Source organism: Chenopodium quinoa, unplaced genomic scaffold (genome assembly GCF_001683475.1).
Source record: "Chenopodium quinoa cultivar QQ74 unplaced genomic scaffold, ASM168347v1, whole genome shotgun sequence".
Taxonomy (NCBI): Eukaryota; Viridiplantae; Streptophyta; class Magnoliopsida; order Caryophyllales; family Amaranthaceae; genus Chenopodium; species Chenopodium quinoa.
Window position 1 is genome coordinate 2,968,595 of NW_018744367.1, and position 19,430 is coordinate 2,988,024.

The following is a 19,430-nucleotide window of genomic DNA, read 5'->3' on the forward strand; positions in this document are numbered from 1 at the left end:
AAATAACGCATCCCAAAGCAAATTTTATATGTTAAATATCTAATTATATAATAGTAAAAATTATTAAAAGTTGATTTTGTGAAAGTAATTTACGAGATGAATCTAAAAAGATCCCACATGACTATATTTTACTTTACGTATAAATCATAATTTGTGGTCAAACAAGCATGATGAATAGTGCAAAAATCCTGTTGTTGCAATATTACTAGAACGGAGGAAGTACCTTTTAATTGATATTAAAGGCTTAGGTTTTAAAGACATGCATGTTTGTTGGAAACGTATGTTTTAATTCTCTATAAATAGATAAGGCCACATTTGTAAAATGTATGTCATGAAAAGTATGTCATACTCTTGTTTCCCTCTTATAAGTTATTCTCGAGTTATCTTCTAAGAGATTTGTGATAAACACAAAACACAAACCATTGTTAGACTAGTCTTGTAAAAACAACCAAGCCTAGTTGGTCTTCTTTATATCTCAATAGTATTACCGTGTTAACTCCGTTTTTCTAAGTGGGGTCGGTGAATTACTATTAGGAAATCGGCATTTAGTTACGTGCCTAGAAGAACATATCCGGTTCGCCCCACTATAATTTTCTAACAATAAATATCTTTAATTTCGTAATGAAAAAAATTATGAAAATTACATATTAATAAAATACAAATTATTATGAATCTAACAAGATCCCACTTGATATATTTTTTACTTATATAGATTATCGTACACTTAAGGTCAAAGTTTGGTCAAATCAAACAATCAAATCAGATGAGATCTCACCAAATCAGATCAGTTCAGACCATATCAGATAAGATCAAATCAGATCAAACAAGATAAGTTCAGATAAGCAAAATTAAGGTGAGCTAAACAAGCCCTAAGTTGGTGGTGAGGTAGAGTAGTGTGTATGAGAAGAACAAGTCTCTAGGCTTGACACATTTAATTTCGTTATCTTTTGAATCTAGCTAACTAATCTATTTTAATCTGTTAAATCTATTAACTATTACTAAAACAAGAAATTGCTGACATCATCATCTCGCCAAACTGTATCGATTTCTCATAAAAAAATTTCCGCCTAATGCATTTATGATGTCATATATATTTTTTGTTTTTTTATGTTTAATCATTTTCATTTCAATCTTTTAACTGTGTCAATAAATAAATATGTAATAATTATTATTTTTTTGGTAACTACGAATATTTTTTTTTAAAATTTTTATCTTTTTAAGGTTTAATGTTATTTTGTGTATTTTTTTTCAAGGATTGTGTAAGCAACTAAACTATGAAGTCATGTACTAATGATATGGATGTTTGTTATACAAAAATGAACTAATGTTGTCAGTAAATGTTTTCACTGTTTTGTATTTCCAAGGTGCTTCTATTTATTTAAATTACAAGTATTTTTAATTTGTATTTCGAACTCTTAGATGACATATAAATTCGTATGCATATGGTTTGATTAGATCAGATTGGTCGACTTTCATTTTTATATTTTGTTACTTATGTAATTTATATATGATGACAGATATGTTTTTATGATATAATTCATAAATATGTCCGGAGTAATAAATAACAGAAATAAGTTATTTCATTTCAATAGTTTTTTTAATCCGTGCATTGCACGGACCTAATCTAGTTAATAAAAAAAATCTAACTAACTATTATAGTCCAAAATCATATATGTAATAGACTCTATCTAATTTTTAGCTATGATGAATAAAGTAAAAAAATATATTTTCTCTATAAGAATATATTTTTATAATGTTATACTAAAATAAACTATAGTGGTACAATTAATATGATATAGAACATTTAATATTTATTTTAAAAAAATTTATTCAATGTATTCAGATTGAACTTATTGGAGCTTATTAGAATTTATTGAACTTGTAAGACCTTATTAAACTTATTTGAACTTATTAGATCTTATTGAATGTATTGATCTTATATGAATTTATCTGAACTTATGGCCTGTTTTATTCACCTTATTTTCACTTATTTCAGGAGTAATAAGTAGGTGTAATAAGTTTAGATAAGTTCAAGTTTAGATAAGTTCAAGTTTAGTTAAGTTCAAATAAGTTCTGTTCCGCAAATATAAGTTTTAATAAGGGTTACTTAAGTACAAATTACAAATAAAATAAGTTTTAATAAGGTCTAATAAATTCAGGTAAGTTCAGATAAGATAAGTTAAGTTCAAATTAGGTGCCACACCCTTATTAAATTTGAAACTTATTTTTATAAGATAAAGAGAATACATCCTATGTCGACATATTAGTAAATGACTTATATGTTTTAACCACCTTCCTTACAAAGCTGATTATGTTAACAGATTTCTACAGATATAATTCCCAACTGCCCTTTTCCCGTGATAATCATTATATTATTATTAAAACATTATTATTATTTTTTTGTGAAACCTATTAAAACATTAACTAAACAAAGTGTTTTTGTCAAATATAAAGTACTTAAAATGCCAATAAAAAACATATAGATTAAATTATCACCCACCATAATCTCTACAGATTCCTAAAAAAAAAACACAATCCCTACAGATTGCATTATCAATTGCCAACCCAAAAAAGCTTTATAATTGGGCTCTAAAATCTCAAGTCATACACTTCAAAAAGGACCCCACAAAAACCATTAAATATTTTGACACCATTTTCAAAATTCCAATTTTACGCAATGACTAAAGGAGAGAGAAACCAATTTTGGCCAAATTACAAGATTGGAGGGAAAATTGCAAAATTTATTACTTTAAATGACCAAATTACCCCTTAATCTCTTCTTAAGTCCTATGTACGACTTTTGAAAGACAGTCCATTTTAGTGTTCTAATCCTTTGGTCTTCACACTTCAACTATAGTATAGAGTATAGACATATTTCTGAATTTCCGGAATCCCCCCAAAAAAAAAAAAAAAAAAAAATTTAAAAAGAAAATGGAGAAAAAAAAGGAAAAGAATCCATTTTTGATTTAAAACCCACTTCCCCAAAATAAAAAATATTAAAAACCCCTTCATCTCACTCTTTTTCTTTGTTTTTCTCTCTCCAAAACCCCAAAATTCCAAACCAAATTTGATGTAATTCATTTTGTAATCGAAGAGAAGTTTATAAAGATTGAATTTTTCTAGTATCTTGGAACTTTTTGGTGCATTTTATTTCTGGGTTTTAACTGCATTCATAAGCTGCTTCTTGAGGTAATGATTTTATTTATTCTATCTCTTTTTGCTATTAGATTTCCTGTGTTTTTTTGGTTTATTGTATGTTTGATTTCTTAAATTTTTTTTTGGGTGTTTCAGTTTTTATCTGGGTATAAGGGTATTTGAAAAGTGTTCAGATTTGGTGATCTTTTGCTGGTTGGTAGAACTATGAAGGTTGATTGATTTTGGGATTTCTGGAGTGGTAATGAATTTAAGGGCTTAATTTTGAATTTGGGTATTGTGATATTTTCTGGGTTTTTGTTGATTGAATGAGATGAGGGAAGGGTTGAGGTCAAGTAGTTCGAAGAAGGAGGATGATAAGGTTGGTTTAGAATACAGTGTTGGTAATTTCAGAAGGGTTAAAATTCCTGATTTGAATTTAGAGGATGACCCGGATGATGTTTTGAGCGAGGAAGTGGGGAAATTAGGCTCTGAAGTGAGCAAGACTGACGGGAAGTCGAATGGGGTAGTGTGTGAGAAAGAAGGTGCTGGTGATGATGAGGTGAAGGGTATGGAAGTTGAGGATGGAGGGGAGATATACGCGACTCTGGAGTTCGAGTGCAGCCGTGATGTTGGAGTTGAGGAAGAGGTGGTGGTGGCGGAGGCAGTGGACGGTGGAGAAGGTCATATAGGTGATGTTGATTTGAGTATGGAGGTTCGTTCAACTAGGGCAATCAATGATGAAAAGAAAATTGATGAATTTTCTGAGAATGTAGGTGGAGAGGAGAAGGAAGCAGGAGTGGAGGGGTTAAAATGTTCTGTTGATTCTGATGATCGGGCTTTGGAGGCAGCTTTAGCTATTGATAAGAATAAGGGTGCGGAAGATGATGAAGGGAAGGTGCGTTCTTTGAGTGTGGAGGGGTCTAGAAGTATAAATGGTAATTGTGACGGCGAGACTGAGGATATGGAAGAGCATGTAGATGCTGATAATAAATTGTCCAAGGATATGCAATCAAATCTCGATGCACAAATGGAATCTCCTGAGAAGGAAAGTGTTACTGTTGGCATTAAATGCAAGTTTGATGAAGTTGATGGTAGTGAAGGATTCAAAAAAGAGGCCAAGCAAGAAAGGGTCCAAGTTGCTGCTAGAGTTTTGAGATCCAGGGTTGTGCCAGCTAATGGTTTGGGAGAGGAAATTGAAGGCAGGAATATTGGATTCTCGCAAAGGAAAAGGAAGAGCATAACTGATGGCCATAAAGAAGCAGCAGTCGTAGTGGAAGATGAAAGTAGTAGATCAGCTTTGGAAAAGTCATGTGGTATTAGAAAAAGCAAGAGATCAACTGATCACCCTGGGGAGGAGTTAGTTGAGCCAAACAATGCTCGAGTTGTTTCTGAAACTGAGGATGAAAACGTGAACAATAAGCTTATTATAAGTTCTGAAAGGAAGAGAAAGCGTGGTAGGCCCAAATTATCCAGAAATCACCCTGAAAAAGAGGTGGATCAGATTGATGAAGAAATCAAGTCTGTTTCTAAAGTTGATGAGGAGGGTTTGGACAATAAATCTGCAAGAAGTTCAAAAAAGAAGAATGGACGTGGACGGCCTAGGAAATCTGCAAATGCCTTTGAAAATGAGAGAGTCGTTCCTTATAAGGTTAAAAATGAAGCTGGGAGGAACAACAATTCAGCAAGTTCAAAAAAGAAGGATGGACGTGGACGGCCTAGGAAGTTTGCAAATTACCTTGAGAATGAGAAAGCTGCTCCTATAAAGGTTGAAAATGAAGGTGGAGACGTAAGCAACAGATCTGTTGGAATTTTGACACCGAGGCGCGTAAGTGGAAGGCCAAAGAGATCCGTTGATTACTCTGAAGAGCAAATAGCTCAAAAGAAGAAGAAACTCTCCTTTTCTAAAGTTGAAGATGAAGCTCCGGCTGAAGTTGAAGACAAGAGTTTAAGTAACAGGTCAGTTAGAAAATCAAAAAAGAAGGGCAAGCGCGGAAGACCCAAGAAAGAGCCAGAAATTGATGCAGTGAAGATTGTTTGTCATGAAAATGGCAATGGCAAGGTGAAGGGTGACAGGGATTTAAAAGTTTCTCTTGTAACAGCTCCTGTCAGAAGAAGCAGACGGGACAGTCATCCTCCTAAAGTATCAGAGAAGCCTAGTGATGGAGTACCTCTTGAGAAGGTAGTTCGGTCAGGTAAAAAGGTCAATTTTGTCGGACTTGATAAAGACGCAGTTGAAAGATCTTCAAAAGGCGAAGAAACTCCGTTACCTGAAAACAATTCACCTGCAAAGCGCAAGAGGGCTGAAATAGCTGGGTCTCTTTCTAGTGAGAAAAATGCAATAAGAAACCAAATAGTTGAGATGCTTCTGAGTGCAGGCTGGACAATTGAATATAGACCCAGGAATGGCAGAGAGTATAAGGATGCAGTTTATGTCAATCGTGAAGGAAAAAACTCACTGGTCAGTTACTAAGGCATACAATTCACTTCAGCTAGAAGCTGAAGAGGGTAAGGCTGGTGAGAACTTTACCTTTAATCCATTACCAGCAGAAGTACTCAGCAAATTGTTTAGAGTTGTATCCAAGACAAGATCAGACAAGAACAAGAAAAAAAAGAATAATCAAGATGGTGATACTTCTGATGAAGAAGGTTCTGCAAGTCGTAAGGCAGGAGCTAAGCAAAAACATTCTTCTTTAGAAAGGAAACCCTCAGTTCGGGTTGGGGCACAAGGTAGGAGGCGGTGTGCCTTGGTGGTGCGCAGGTCTAATCAGGGTTCAACTTCAGAGATTGATGGAACTATTGCTCATTCTGGAAAGCATAGTGTTCTTGCTTGGATGATTGATTTGGGCACTGTTAGTCTTGATGGAAAAGTGCATTATAAGAACCACCATGAAGCTGGATCAGTACTCGAGGGAAGCATTACAAGAGATGGCATTCATTGTTTCTGTTGCAAGGAAATAATCTCAGTTTCTGATTTTGAGAACCATGCAGGTAGCAAACTTTGCCAGCCCTATGAGAATATTTACCTTGAAAGTGGCTCTTCACTATTACAATGTCTGCTGGATTCCTGGAACAAACAAGATGAGACTGGTCGTTTAGGGTTTCATGGTGTCAATGTTAATGTTGATGACCCAAATGACGATACCTGTGCAATCTGCGGAGATGGCGGGGACTTGATGTGCTGTGATGGCTGTCCATCAACATTTCACCTGGACTGTTTAGATATTGAGGTACTTGTGCTATTGACTATCCCTTTTTTTCCCCTGTGGCTTCCGACTTTGTGCTCTTAACTAGTATGTTTTGTCGATATCTCTTGTTCCTTCTCCTCTCCTAATTTAATTAGGGTGTGGGGTTGGATCGGTGGGTGAATAGAGATTAGAGATATAATCAACTTAGGCAATAATCTAAATATGCTTAGGGGTTATTATGGCATTATTGTTTAGCTTACATGTTGAGATTAAAGATGATTTTTCCTGGTGAGTGGAGCGTTTTTATAAAATGTGCACTAGCTTCTTGTTAAGTGGACATATTCTTCTTAGATGTCGAAAAATTTTGATCGTCAATTTCATTTCACTTAGTTTGAATTAGACATTTTCGTTGTAAAATTGGCTGATAGTTGCCACTTGCATTTTTGTTACTGGTGTTAACATTAAAAATTATTCCTTAGTTTGAATTAGACATTTTCTTTGTAGAATTGGCTGATAGTTGTCGATTGCATCACAATGAATCTATGCTGAGTATCTGTAAAAACGATTTCTACAGGCTGTTATATGGCTAATTAAGATATGTGCTATATTCTGTTTGGAGGCTATCAGCTTTTGTTACGTGAAGACTGCAGTGTATGTTGATTTTGTCCTTAATCAAGATTGTGTTGATGTTTTTCTATAAAAGTCTCATAGAATTATTGAAACTGTATCTCGTTGAAACTATATTTTCGGTGAACAAAAGTATCTTATATCATCCATATTTTTTGTTGTAAGCATTTCAGTTGACTTTTGCCGCTAAATCACAAATTTTATATTATTCGTATGCAAATGTCTGTATTATGGACTAGCTGTGTTGAGATATATCAGTTGCTGATTTTGATTCGGACATTGGATGTTTGAGCACTAATGTGGACATGTGGTATATGTTTTTAAGTGTGTTGGTGAATGTTAGGTACCTCAGACAGTTTTATTCAAAAAAAAAAAAAAAAAAAGGTACCTCAGACAGTAGGGGGACTAGAAAATAGTTACTTTTGATAGTTTATAATTATCTTCTGCTTTTACATTTGCAGGAATTACCTTTGGGTGAATGGCACTGTGTTTTTTGTTCGTGCAAATTTTGTGGTGTAGGTGGTGAATCTGCAACTGCAACTGAGGAAGTTGAGAGTGATACAGTCTCTTCTCAATTGGTCACTTGCACTTTTTGTGAGGAAAAATGTAACTGCCACTGTTCTGTTTTCCAAATAGCTTCATTTTCTTGTAAATTACAGGCTAACAACTGTTATTGACAAGTTTGTGCTGTTTTCACTGTAGATCACATATCATGTATAAGTGAGGAGGACAATCTCTCTGCCAAATCTCGAAGGCTAGACTTTTGTGGGAGAAACTGTGAACAGGTTTGACAATTATTTTTATATGTTAGTTCCTTTGATTTTGCTGACACCCCAAATGAAGTGCTTCCATATCTTCGATCTTGCCTGCTTTGTGGGTATAAAAGGGCAAGTATTATATTATGATGCGATATGTAATTTGCTACCTATTTTGTAAAATTGGGCTGTGTTATAATTCGACTTTTCAGAATGCGTTACATGGGAGTTTATAGTATTATGTAACACTGAGCATATCTTATAGCATCTTTACCCCAAAACATGAAATAGTTATTTGGGTTTACTGTTTTCGGTCATATAATGTTGCTTACATTAACTCTGAATTTGGCTATTTATCTATTTGTTTAAGTCAGAGAGGTGAAGTAATTACTCTTCTACTTACATGATGAGACTGATAAATCCTTGATCTGTGTGCAATAACTATAAGCTACTTTGTTTGGGTACAGAGGGAAATCTTTTATTTCATATTTAGAAAGGGATTAAAATAATCACCTCAAGCCGAGGCTTCCTTAAACCGGTCTCTACATGATCTCTCATATATTAATTACCTTTTTTTCGTTATCTCACCAGCTCACCTTAATACATATATGGTTTATCACTTAGAAAAGGGTCTTTCAGTATTACAGAAGTTGGTTTTCAAGTGGCTAACTTTTACATGTGCTGGCTGTGTGTTAATCTGCTGACTGCTAAGGAAATATACTTCATGATTTCTGCCTTGTTATACTCTCCACACCTTCGTTATATTAAACTTCTGTTTTGTTTAGTTGTGTAACCATTATAGTTCTAACTACTACTTTTGCGTGTAGATGTCTGAGCGGTTAAAGAGTCTTCTAGGAGTAAAATGTGATTTGGGAGATGGATATTCATGGACTCTACTTCAACGGTCTGACTTCAAAGAAGATTCTGTTATCTTGGAATCCCAAAAGATTCAAAACAATTCTAAATTGGCTGTGGCTCTCTCTGTCATGGAGGAATGTTTTTTGCCTATTATTGACCTCAGAAGTGGTGTCAATTTGATACGCCATGTCATCTATAGCTGCGGGTAAGAACTTGTTCATCGTTTTATGCAAGTTATTCATATGTGTATACTGTTATTTCTTCCTTCAGTTTTGTTTTCTTTTTCTGCAAGAGTTCCATTCTCGTCATCCTCTTATATGCTTGTAAATTCTGCAATTTCTTGATTAAGGTAATCTGTGAGTTTCTGGTGTTTTCCCCATTTATATATCAGTTGTAACTCTGAGTGTCTTTTGTTGTCACTTTTCAATCTTTAGTGAGGCCTATATTCTTATGTATTTGCTATATTCAGTGTTGTTAATCTTGTTATACATATCTTGAAACCAACTAGTCTTGCTTCTCATAGCTGTGTATTTCCTTTATAATCTTATTAGTGAGGCCTATATTCTTATGTATTCTAATGCCTAATAGTTCATTGGCTTTTTTATACAATCCACTTGCTCAGCTTTTCTTTGTCTATCTTTTTCTGATGTGTTTTGGTCCTCTTCATGCAGATCAAATTTTAACCGATTAAATTTTAGCAGCTTTTTAACTGTTGTATTAGAGAAAGGAGATGAAGTTATATCCGCAGCTTCCATCAGGTAGTTCTGTTTATAAATATATCCACTGGGCATGTTCTTCTCGAGTTACTATCTACTAAGTCCTCGTTTCGAGTTAGTTTGATAACGAGAAACAAAACTATGAAATTAGTTTTTTGTATTGTTGCTTTGCAGTCTTGAATAGTTATATGTCTATTCAGTTGGTCCAAGGTAGGTAACTTTGAATGATGTGTAACTGTTAGAGGTTGGGGAGGGTAAGTAGAGATGTTATAGACTTAAATGGATTATACGAGATATAGCGACAACTAAATGAAAATCTACAAGAAAGATTAATACAGGAGGGAGATATATAATCGCTACATAGTAATTATGCACAATTCTATAGATTGAAGAATATTGTGTGTGTTTTCCTTTCCTGGTTTAGGATTTGTAACTTGTAACAGTTGTAACTGTGAGGTTTGATGTCTTCCTGAAGCCAGCCCTCCTTAACACCTGCTTGGTATTCTTTTAGTATGATATTTAATCCTTTAACCCTCTTCCAATGCCCCTAATAAAATTTAGTTTGAGTTTTCTCGAAGATATATTAGAAAGTTTTCATATCCCTCTTACTTAACAGTTTTTGTCTACTGCCCAGTATGACCAACAATCATCCTTGGTTATTTATAAGGGTGGTTTTCATTACTGGTTAAATCTTGGTACTGAGATTGTCTGAATTGGGGAAAAGTTATGAGATAGCATGACAATGGATGGAGTTTTCTTGTTTGGATGAGCAATTTGATGTACTTGGAAGTTGCAAGTCTTGTAAGTTGTAACTGATTTGATTTAGTGGAACCACCCTTTCTATATCCTTGCCCTTACTTTACGTCTTTTTTTTAATTTATTTTTTATTTTTTAGATTTTTTTTTAATCTGCTCTTTCCCTTGAATTGTATTTAAAAATTTATAATATGATCTTTTCCCTTTTGCTGGAATTTCCAAATATTCCAAATATTGAAAATGAGCTGTCTTTTGTACTAACTTCTAGATTTTGAATTCTAGTTTATCTCTTAGTTGGTTTATGCAACGGGCATTAGAGGTTTAGGCAAAAATGAAATTGATGTGGATGTTTAAGACGATGTGAAGCAAGGTGTCCAAACAGTTCTGAACATTTCCTTTGTTATTGAAAGATGTGTGATTACTGCTGGTTGTGGGTGTTTAAGTGAAGTATTTGCTATACTTGTGTCTATTAGCTATGATTTGTTGTGCTGTGTGTGCTGATTTCCAAGGTTTTGGTATACTTTTATAAAATCAAGTCCTCTATTTTAAATTCAACCAAAGTGCAGTGATGTCTAGAAACATTGTCTAAAGTGCTGTAATTGAAATTCGGCTTCACTTTATTTGAGTGTATCCAAGAATAACTGGGAGCATATACTCTGTATTAAGAAGGTAGATGTTTAATATTATTTGTTTAACTATGATTTGCTAGGAATCCTAAAAATCAGAAATCTGAATATAAAAAGAGGTTAGTCTTAAGTGTGCATCCTTTGATTCTCCCTGCCCTTTCCATACCTTGAATGGTTTTGCATTGGACCCTCAATACCTATGTTACTATTCTCTCCTTACTGATTTGCTTCTTTTACAATGTATTTGGATTGCATGTTGTACGTAGAGGGAGGGGACGGAAGGGAGCTTGTGTTTTCCATTTAAAAATTTCCATTATTGGAAGATTTGATTTATGAAATGGAATAAAGTCTTGATTTTCTTACAATTTATATGTATTTAAGAGGAACATTGTATTCAAACGCAATATCAGACTGTTTCCTTTTTGTAAAGTAAGATTGTGTATGGCTGGGTTACCATATCCATCTTGTATGCTGTATCATGAGATTTCTATTGTATAAGATTGCGAACTTCCTAGCTATCTACCCCCCCCCTTTCATCCCTCAATTTGTGATTGGCTGCTGTTTTGCATTTAGGATCTGTTGGAAACAGCCTCTTAATTATGGCTGGAGTTTAGATGCACATATCTAGCTGGCCAGAATCCTATTTAAATGAGTGATGTTTGGTTCAGTTTTTGAGTAGGTGGTAGAATAGGCTCTCTTTTGTTGGCATGTGCTTCTTACAAAATTATGAGTAAAGTAAAAAACTTCACAAGTTTAATTTTGGATGTCAAGGTGCATTTTGTATCTTGCTGTAGTGATGACAATCTTATTTTTCTAAGATATATTTTCTGCGAAGCCTTAGTTTTCCACAGCTCACCTAAATATATACTGTTCAAACCCAAATACCAACTATTGCCTTTTTTTTTTTTTTTTTAATTGTGTTGAGCAGAATTCGTGGGAAGCAGCTAGCAGAAATGCCATTCATTGGCACACGCAATGTTTACAGGCGCAAAGGAATGTGCAGACGTCTACTTGCTGCTATTGGACAGGTGTGTTGACCACCTCCAATGCCTCATGTTGCCACATTTGTTTAATCATTGTCTTTTTGAGAGTTCTTATTTTTAATGTGATTGTTGACCACCTCGGTGATGATACGTGTTTTGCTGAATTTTATTGAGCTTTAAATTGGTTTAAATGCATACAAATTGTCCAATATTATTTTCATTTCTCTTGACGGCCTTCCTATAATTTGTGGGGTAAATCTAAAAAGCTTTGGAAACTGGAACTTGGAAGCATTGTGAAATTAACATCAAGAAATCCACTTCATTTCCATTTGTTTAAGGGAAATGCTACTATCATGCTCTCGACCACTCTCACATATTCACTTGATCGAGTTGACGTATAATCCATGTTACTTAATAACTAGGAGATTATTTATAACTTATGTCCACCTATGGTTCTTCATGTACGGAGTACTTCTTTTGTTTTGTTATTATTACACCACTTGGCTTGTAAGGAAGTTTCACAAATATTGCACCATACCAATAATAGGAAAACAAATGTGTCTGTTCACATTGCAAATACCCAATATACCCTTGTTAACACTTGTCTCTTTAGTTTATGTTTACAATCACAGAAGCAATTTTGTATTTTTTCCTTTCTCTCTTCCTTTTTCCCACTACCAAGAATATTGTCCTCCCCACCCCCATGATGGTATATTACTAGAACAGAGGAAGTATTGGAATTTGGAGTAATGGGGGATTGCCTGTGTTTCTTGGCTAGGCGTTGTGATACTATAAGAAAATATGCGAAGATCTAGGTTTCTGGTAAAATCTTATAGTGACTGTTGAGGCTGTGGGGACTTTGTTCGTACTGAAGGCTGATCAATCCTGCTGGTGAACGAGCATAGAGCAGACTAGTAGTGTTTTTTTACATGCCCTTCATTTTCTTGGTTTATTAATGGTTGGTGATATTTGTAGTATATTTTTTGAAGATATGCAATAGAGGATATTGTAGTGTTGTTTTAGCATGTCTTAAAACCTTGCATTGCAATACTCTTGTATCTCAAATTTTTAATGATCTTTATTGTCTTCAGGCTCTTGGCACTCTAGAGATTGAGAACCTGGTCATCCCTGCTATTACTGAACTTATGAATACGTGGACTTTAGTATTTGGTTTCAACCCTTTAGAAGAATCTGTAAGAGAAGAAATGAGATCAAAGAATATGTTGGTATTTGCTCATACTGATATGCTGCAAAAACCGATTGTAAAACAACAGTTTGGTGAGAAAAGCACATCCTTTATAGGTTTGTATATTTTTTTCATTATATCTAGTTTGTAGGATATTTCTTAATTTTGTAGATGCTTTTTCTAAAAAATCGTGATCTCTATTATCAAATTGATTTTATTTATTTATCAGAGAAAGATGCGGATTCTGGTGTATCTCAGAATTACCAGATAGACTGTCCTGCTGTTAAAACTGATGCTGATAAGCCTGAAATTGATGATGGCTGTTTAAACGGTAAATTCGACTTGAATTGTGTTGCTCCTAATGCCCCTGACTCTTCGTCTGATGAAAAATGTCTGGTTCATCCTGATTCTGATGCTGAGAACTGTGAAGATAATGTAAAAAGAAGAATGAATTATGGAGATGATAAAAATGATGATGGTCGAACTGGGGCATCTGATATTGTCATGAATTCTTCTGAGCTTAGGACCCTGCATCCCGACTTGAATTTGATGGCGGAAAATGAGTCTTTTTCTGATGAGAAAAGTCATGGCTGTCATGGTCCTGATACTATGAACTTTGACGAGGTAGCAAAAAGTACCTCAAATTCTTCTGGTCTTACTAATGTCAAGGAGTGCTGTACTGTTGAAAGTGACGATGATCAAAATGGGGATTCTACTTCTGTCAGAAGTTCTGAGGAAAAGGCTCTTAAATATGACTTGAATTTAGAGGGAAAGTTCTTGGAGGACGATGACAGTTTGCCTTCCAATTCGAGAAGTGTCGGAGCCCCAATTTCCAGACTAGATGGGCAAAAACCAATTGACCATATGACAAAGCAAGCAGATGATAACCTTTTGGAAGTGACTAACTGTTGTAGCAGCCAAAATCTAGATGGTGAAACAGGGCTGTCAGGTTTTCCGGCAGGTGGTCAGGTGTCAGAGATAAAATGCTCTGAAGTTGAGACAAGTAAAGCTCATGATTTGGGCTCCAATACTGGGGACCTTACTGCTGGAGCTGAGTTGCTTACAAAATCTACCAAGTGTTCTGAGTCTAATTCATTAGTAGTGTGCACTAGGGTCGCACAGGTCACTTCTGAGTCCTCGTGTAATCTGAGCTCTGCTGCTGGTGAGAGCTGTGTTGCTGGTGTATTTCATGGCAGTGGCATTGCTAAGGTAATACTGCATAACATTACTTAAGTTTAAGGTTGCCTTGATATAAATCTTGAACCAATCATAATTAAAGTTAGTTGGCTGTGACGTGCCTCATATATAGTAGCTTTTCATTGATTTTGTGGAAAAATGGATTTCTTGCTCATCCTGATAAAACTTGGCCAGTATAATCTGATTTCATTTTTATTAATTCCCTTTTTTGACAAATAATCAACCACTTAAACTTTATTTTTGTATAGAGTTAACCAAAACAATTTAACAGTCCATACTTTAAATTTTTACATCTTCACTTTACCAATGTAGTAATTTTGTGGAGTTAAGGGTGCTATGAGGAAGTTCAAAAATTGACATACTAAATTTAGCAAGTGACCTACTCTGTATTAATTTTGGAAGGATTAAGAACTGTGGCCCTTATTTGATAGGATTCTAAATATCTTTTTGACTTAAGCTTCCTGCCTCTCCATACTTCACACAAATTATTCATCCACCATATGAGCCATCTCCATATCCTTCTACCTCTTGATGTGTCATATGAGTATAAAAACGTATATCGAGTGCATGCAAAAATGCCTTTCCTCTGAGAGTTGATCTTAACTTACATCTCCGTTTATGTGGTCGAATATATTTTTTGCATCTAATCCATTCAAAACTTTTGCAGGTTGGTCCAACAAAATCTTAGATGAAGAGAGATCTCAAGGTGAAAGTAGATATGCCATTGTATAAATTTTAGTTGGCAGATTTAAAGGCCATCATAGCTCATTCACGCCTTGTTCATAGACTGTGCAGTTAGTATGTTGTAGTTTGCAGTTCTATCTTCATTTTCTTCTTTTGTCCTTTTTGACCCCCTTATATGACCGAGTCTGAGAAGCAAATCATCAAACGAGGAGCACAAACGGGGAATTATCGTACCTTTACCAGTGTACATTTTGGTATAGTATTAGCATTATGACAGTGACCAGTTTTCAGTATCTTGACAGGAAGGCAGAGAATCTTACACCTTTAGGTATGCACATTCTTTTCTTTGTTGCATTGTTTTCAATTTACTCCGATTGTACTGAGTTCAGGGTCTCTAAATGACTATCCAGGCTTGATGAATCCTTTGCTTACGTGCAGATTGCTGACCATTTTTTTACAATACTCAACGCAGCGAAAGTCCTCTTGCAAGGGTTGCTGTCTTTTGATATGAAACATTAGAGATGCCATTGTCAGTTGATTCAAGCATTCATTTGGCGGACTTTTGCTATTGTATATTTCATGAACTCCTTATGGATCCTTTTGAGTACATAGGCTAAGAGGGCCTCGGTATAGTTATGTTTAGGAGTATTATCTTAAGTTCTCATTCTATGGCCCCTTGCTTTTGTTTTTTGTAAATGGAATGAAGAAACAATGAAACAGGCTCTTTTGCTGATTATATACAGTAACAATTTCTCAAGCAATGACTCAATTTGCTTCCCAATGTATGTGGTGACTATTGACTTTGCATCTCCTATAACAGCAAGTCCATGTTTTAGGCGACCAGAGCATAGAGCGAGAGGGATATTGGAAAATGTACCCCCATAATTAGATGTGGGAGCGTAACATTCAATTTTAGAGTGTGAAAATCATTGTATTGTTTGGTGTAAAGACTATTTTTTTTTATACTACCCTGTTTTTTATTATGTACAATAAACTTAGTATTTCCCAAGGCAAATCATTTAAGGGAATTAATTAAGGTAAGAGACAAATAATTAAGAAAATTATGAGAATGAAAACACCACCATCCCACCCCAAAATACACCATTGCCAACACCATTCCTGCTACCGCCACCACTCCTGACATTAGTTTTGGTGTTTTGCCAATTACCAATGTTGTCAACAGTAGCAACCACCAAAAAGAAAAAAACTACCAGATCGAAACTTATTTAAAAAAAAAAGAGTTGATCAAACTCAAATAAAGAATAATCAGTAAAAAAAAAAACCCAGATCGAAGAAGATGAAGAGGTTGTAGGTCAATCGAAGACAAAGGCAAAGAAAAAGAAGATTGAAGTCGAAGTCATGACGAAGATTGAAGATGAAGATCGAAGATGTAACACCCTAGAAAATCCTTCCTTTTAAAATACCTGTTTTGTCCTTTTTAAAATACGAAATAGGAAATTCTAAGACATTACCGCCACCGTGATAACAGATAAGACAAATATTAAAGACACACAGCGGAAGAATTATTTCAAAATCATTCAAAGCAAACCAACTTTAAAAGTCAAACCAAACGAAAGTAAATTCAAACAAAGTCAAACGAAGTCAACCTACAACTTGGAACTATTGTAGGCCCTTTTCAAACTCAAAACCAAATATTTAAAAATAATTGCGTTAGTCACACAAGCAAATATATAATAATTAAAGCAAATAAAACATATCATATTCTTATAGAAACTAAACAAATTCGCTCTTCACTCATGCCCATCATGAATATGCTTTTACACCTGAAAGGTTTCTCTTTACTTTGTCCCCACTACTCGCCGTTAGAAATGGATCGTCGTAGGGACAAGATAAAGACAAGGCCAAACAAACATATAATACACAATCAGCAATGCTGAGTACATAAGTGTAAACGAAATACATTAACATGCTTACATCCTAGCATAACACAACTTACCTTGTTGCACCTGTTTACAAGCATACAACATACAACTCAATCAATAGATAATCAAATTGCTTATTTAATATGATTACGCATCGAACGGGTTTCCCACCATATCCCTGCCCCAAATAAATTGAGGTAAACTACTCCGGGAACTAACCGGGTAGGCATAAATGTCACTTATGGGTGACGGACGTCCTACGCATAAAACAAAAAGGAAAATACAAAGTTTGGTACTTCTAGTAGAAGTTATGATCAAATATAAAGTCACATAACTCCCCCTATATGTTCATACTCGAGGTATATACCTTCTAAGAGTTTTGGTTTGCAATCTCTTTCGCTTTACGTTGTTTACATTTTAGACTTGGTGATGACTCTCAATTTACAACACAATCAATCCATAAAATTCATTCAAGTAATCACACATTCCAATTTAATTCTTGAATAATTAGTGATCACAAATAATTAATTGTTGAATCCTTTTTAAAACTACCTTGGCATTAAATAAACACCTTAAGCGCATAATGCACCGCAAATCCTATCTCTCGGTGTTTAGAACACCTTAAGTGCACAGACACCGCATTTCATTTTATTCCTGTGTACTGCGACACTTAATAGCTCCAATCCCATGCTTAAATCATCAATAAAAATTATATGAACCATAATAAAATTCCCTTTTTATATTCCAAACCAAATTAAGCATATAGTTTAATTAGACATGCCTTCAATCAAACCAATAATAAAAGCGTAGTCCATAACCAAAATTCAACATCATAATTTTCCATCAATAATTCACCTCAAATAATTCATACTTCACAAACCAATCATCAAAATCAATCCAACCGACAATTCCAATCAATACCTATCATGATACTAACTTGGAATGAAAGAAACAAGTCATAGCATGCTTCTACACACTTAAATAATTACCGAGTACGCGAACGTACCTCGAATACGATCTCAAGATCGCCAAAACTACGCGAAATCACTCACTTGGAAGTCTCTTACAACCCACAAATACCAAGAGATCAGACATTAATACCTATTCATATTAAATTTCCAGCAATATATACACTCTTTAAAACACTTTTAAACCTTCTAAAACATGCTAAAAATTAATTAAACCACCTACTTTTATTCCCATTTAATTGGGTAGTTAAAATCCTTTCAAGAACACTTTATTCTAGCATCTACATAAAAATTCCAGCATTATAAAAACTCTTAAACTTGCTGTAATTTAGTTTAAAGACATTAATTTTTATGGTTTGAATCAACCACAATTAAATTCCTTCAATAAACATCAATTTAGAAACCTAGGGGTTTAATAAATTTGGGGCTTTTTAATACAAAACCAAATCTGAAAATTATATGTATATTAATCATTATAGAAACATCATAAAATCATCACACACACCCAAAACAATAATTAATCAAAGCTAATTAAATTATAAAACAAGATATTTTTTTTTTGTTCAAACCACACGCACAAGGAGGGGGAAGGGAGGACGATTGTGCCACCTCCCCACGGCTACTGACGCCGACGAGTGCTTGTGGTGGCCGGCCGGTGGTGGTGGTGACAGCCGGCCACCTTGCGGTGGTCGCGCGTGTGTTTGTGTGTCGTGAATTGTGAGCAAAAGGGAAGAGGGGAAAAATTAAGGAAAACAAAAATAAGAGGAGGGAGAGAGAGAGGGTTTACCTTTGGGTAGTCTCCACCTTAGGCAAAGTCTAAATTTGCTCATAGATGGGTATTTATACCCCCTCTCAAAACCCTCCTAACTTTAACTTTCCCTTTTTGCCCTTAATGATTCCCACTTCTATTCAAGATAGTCATTTGACTTTATTTAAAATTCTTTTATAATTCAAATATGCCCCAAAGTTTTGAAATAATAAAATAAAATATTTTTGAAACTATATAAATAAATAATTATTGGATTTTCAATTAAAATACGCCTTTTTAAATATTAAAATGTTATAAATAATTCATTTCAAATTATTTAAATACGTCATAAAATAATACTTTAAATTAATAAATGTATAAAAATACGAGGTATTATAGCAGAAGACGATGATGAAAATTTTAGATCTGGCGGTTGCGGTTTTAGGTAGATGTAGAAGAGAGAAAGATAGGGCCTGGTGGTTCAAGAACGAAGTGTTGGCGGTATTGGTGGTCGAATGGTCTGGTGTAGGTGGTCAACTTGGTTTGGTGTTAGTGGTCGAAGTGGTCTAGTGCTGGTGGTCGTTAATGATGGCGGTGGTGGTTGTAACTTGTAAGTAGAAGCAGAGAGGGGACTAAAAGAGGGTAGAAGGAGGAGAGAGGGGGTGATTAATCAATGGGTTAAGTAACCTAATTAAATGAGTTAGCGACTTGTGGAATGTTATCAATTCTTAATGGGGGTATTATAGTAATTTCATTAAAAAAAACTTACTAAAAAGGAAAAATAAAATGTGTAACAAATAATGTGTAGCACCCATTGTAGTCAAATGTTGCACATAATAAAAAATGGAGGTACCATATAGCATCTACCCGTTAAAGAAAAATGTGTGCTACCAAAGTTTGAGTAAAATTAATACTATCTCCGTTATTATGTGCAACATTTGCCTTGACACATTGACATAAGCAAAATCTCTTAAGAAATTTTTTATAAAGTAAGGAGTATGTGATTAAGAAGACTAGGAGAGAAAGAAGGGACTAGATTCTAAAATCAAATTATATCTCCAAATCTTTGGTGGGAAACGTTTCCTTCTCTAAATCCCAAAATATTCAAACTTTTAAAGTTAATT

At 34.6% G+C, this 19,430-nt stretch overlaps 2 protein-coding genes across 3 annotated transcripts; both read left to right on the forward strand.

Annotated features, from left to right (window-relative positions):
• Window positions 1–3,466: 3,466 nt before the first annotated feature.
• LOC110696669 lies at window positions 3,467–5,523 on the forward strand. The gene is made up of 2 exons (XM_021874024.1): window positions 3,467–5,448; window positions 5,511–5,523. The coding sequence occupies exons 1-2, from the start codon at window positions 3,467–3,469 to the stop codon at window positions 5,521–5,523; spliced, it is 1,995 nt and encodes a 664-aa protein (XP_021729716.1).
• LOC110696542 (increased DNA methylation 1-like) lies at window positions 5,253–15,488 on the forward strand. 2 transcript variants are annotated; one of them, XM_021873865.1, is made up of 10 exons: window positions 5,253–6,362; window positions 7,409–7,553; window positions 7,650–7,732; window positions 8,530–8,765; window positions 9,232–9,318; window positions 11,586–11,685; window positions 12,732–12,942; window positions 13,056–14,035; window positions 14,691–15,035; window positions 15,146–15,488. In XM_021873865.1, exons 1-9 carry the CDS (start codon window positions 5,538–5,540, stop codon window positions 14,709–14,711), a joined length of 2,688 nt encoding a protein of 895 aa, XP_021729557.1. In that variant the 5' UTR covers window positions 5,253–5,537; the 3' UTR covers window positions 14,712–15,035; window positions 15,146–15,488. The 2 variants fall into 2 exon arrangements, with proteins under 2 accessions (XP_021729557.1, XP_021729558.1); XM_021873866.1 differs by having other exon boundaries at window positions 12,732–12,918.
• Window positions 15,489–19,430: the final 3,942 nt, after the last annotated feature.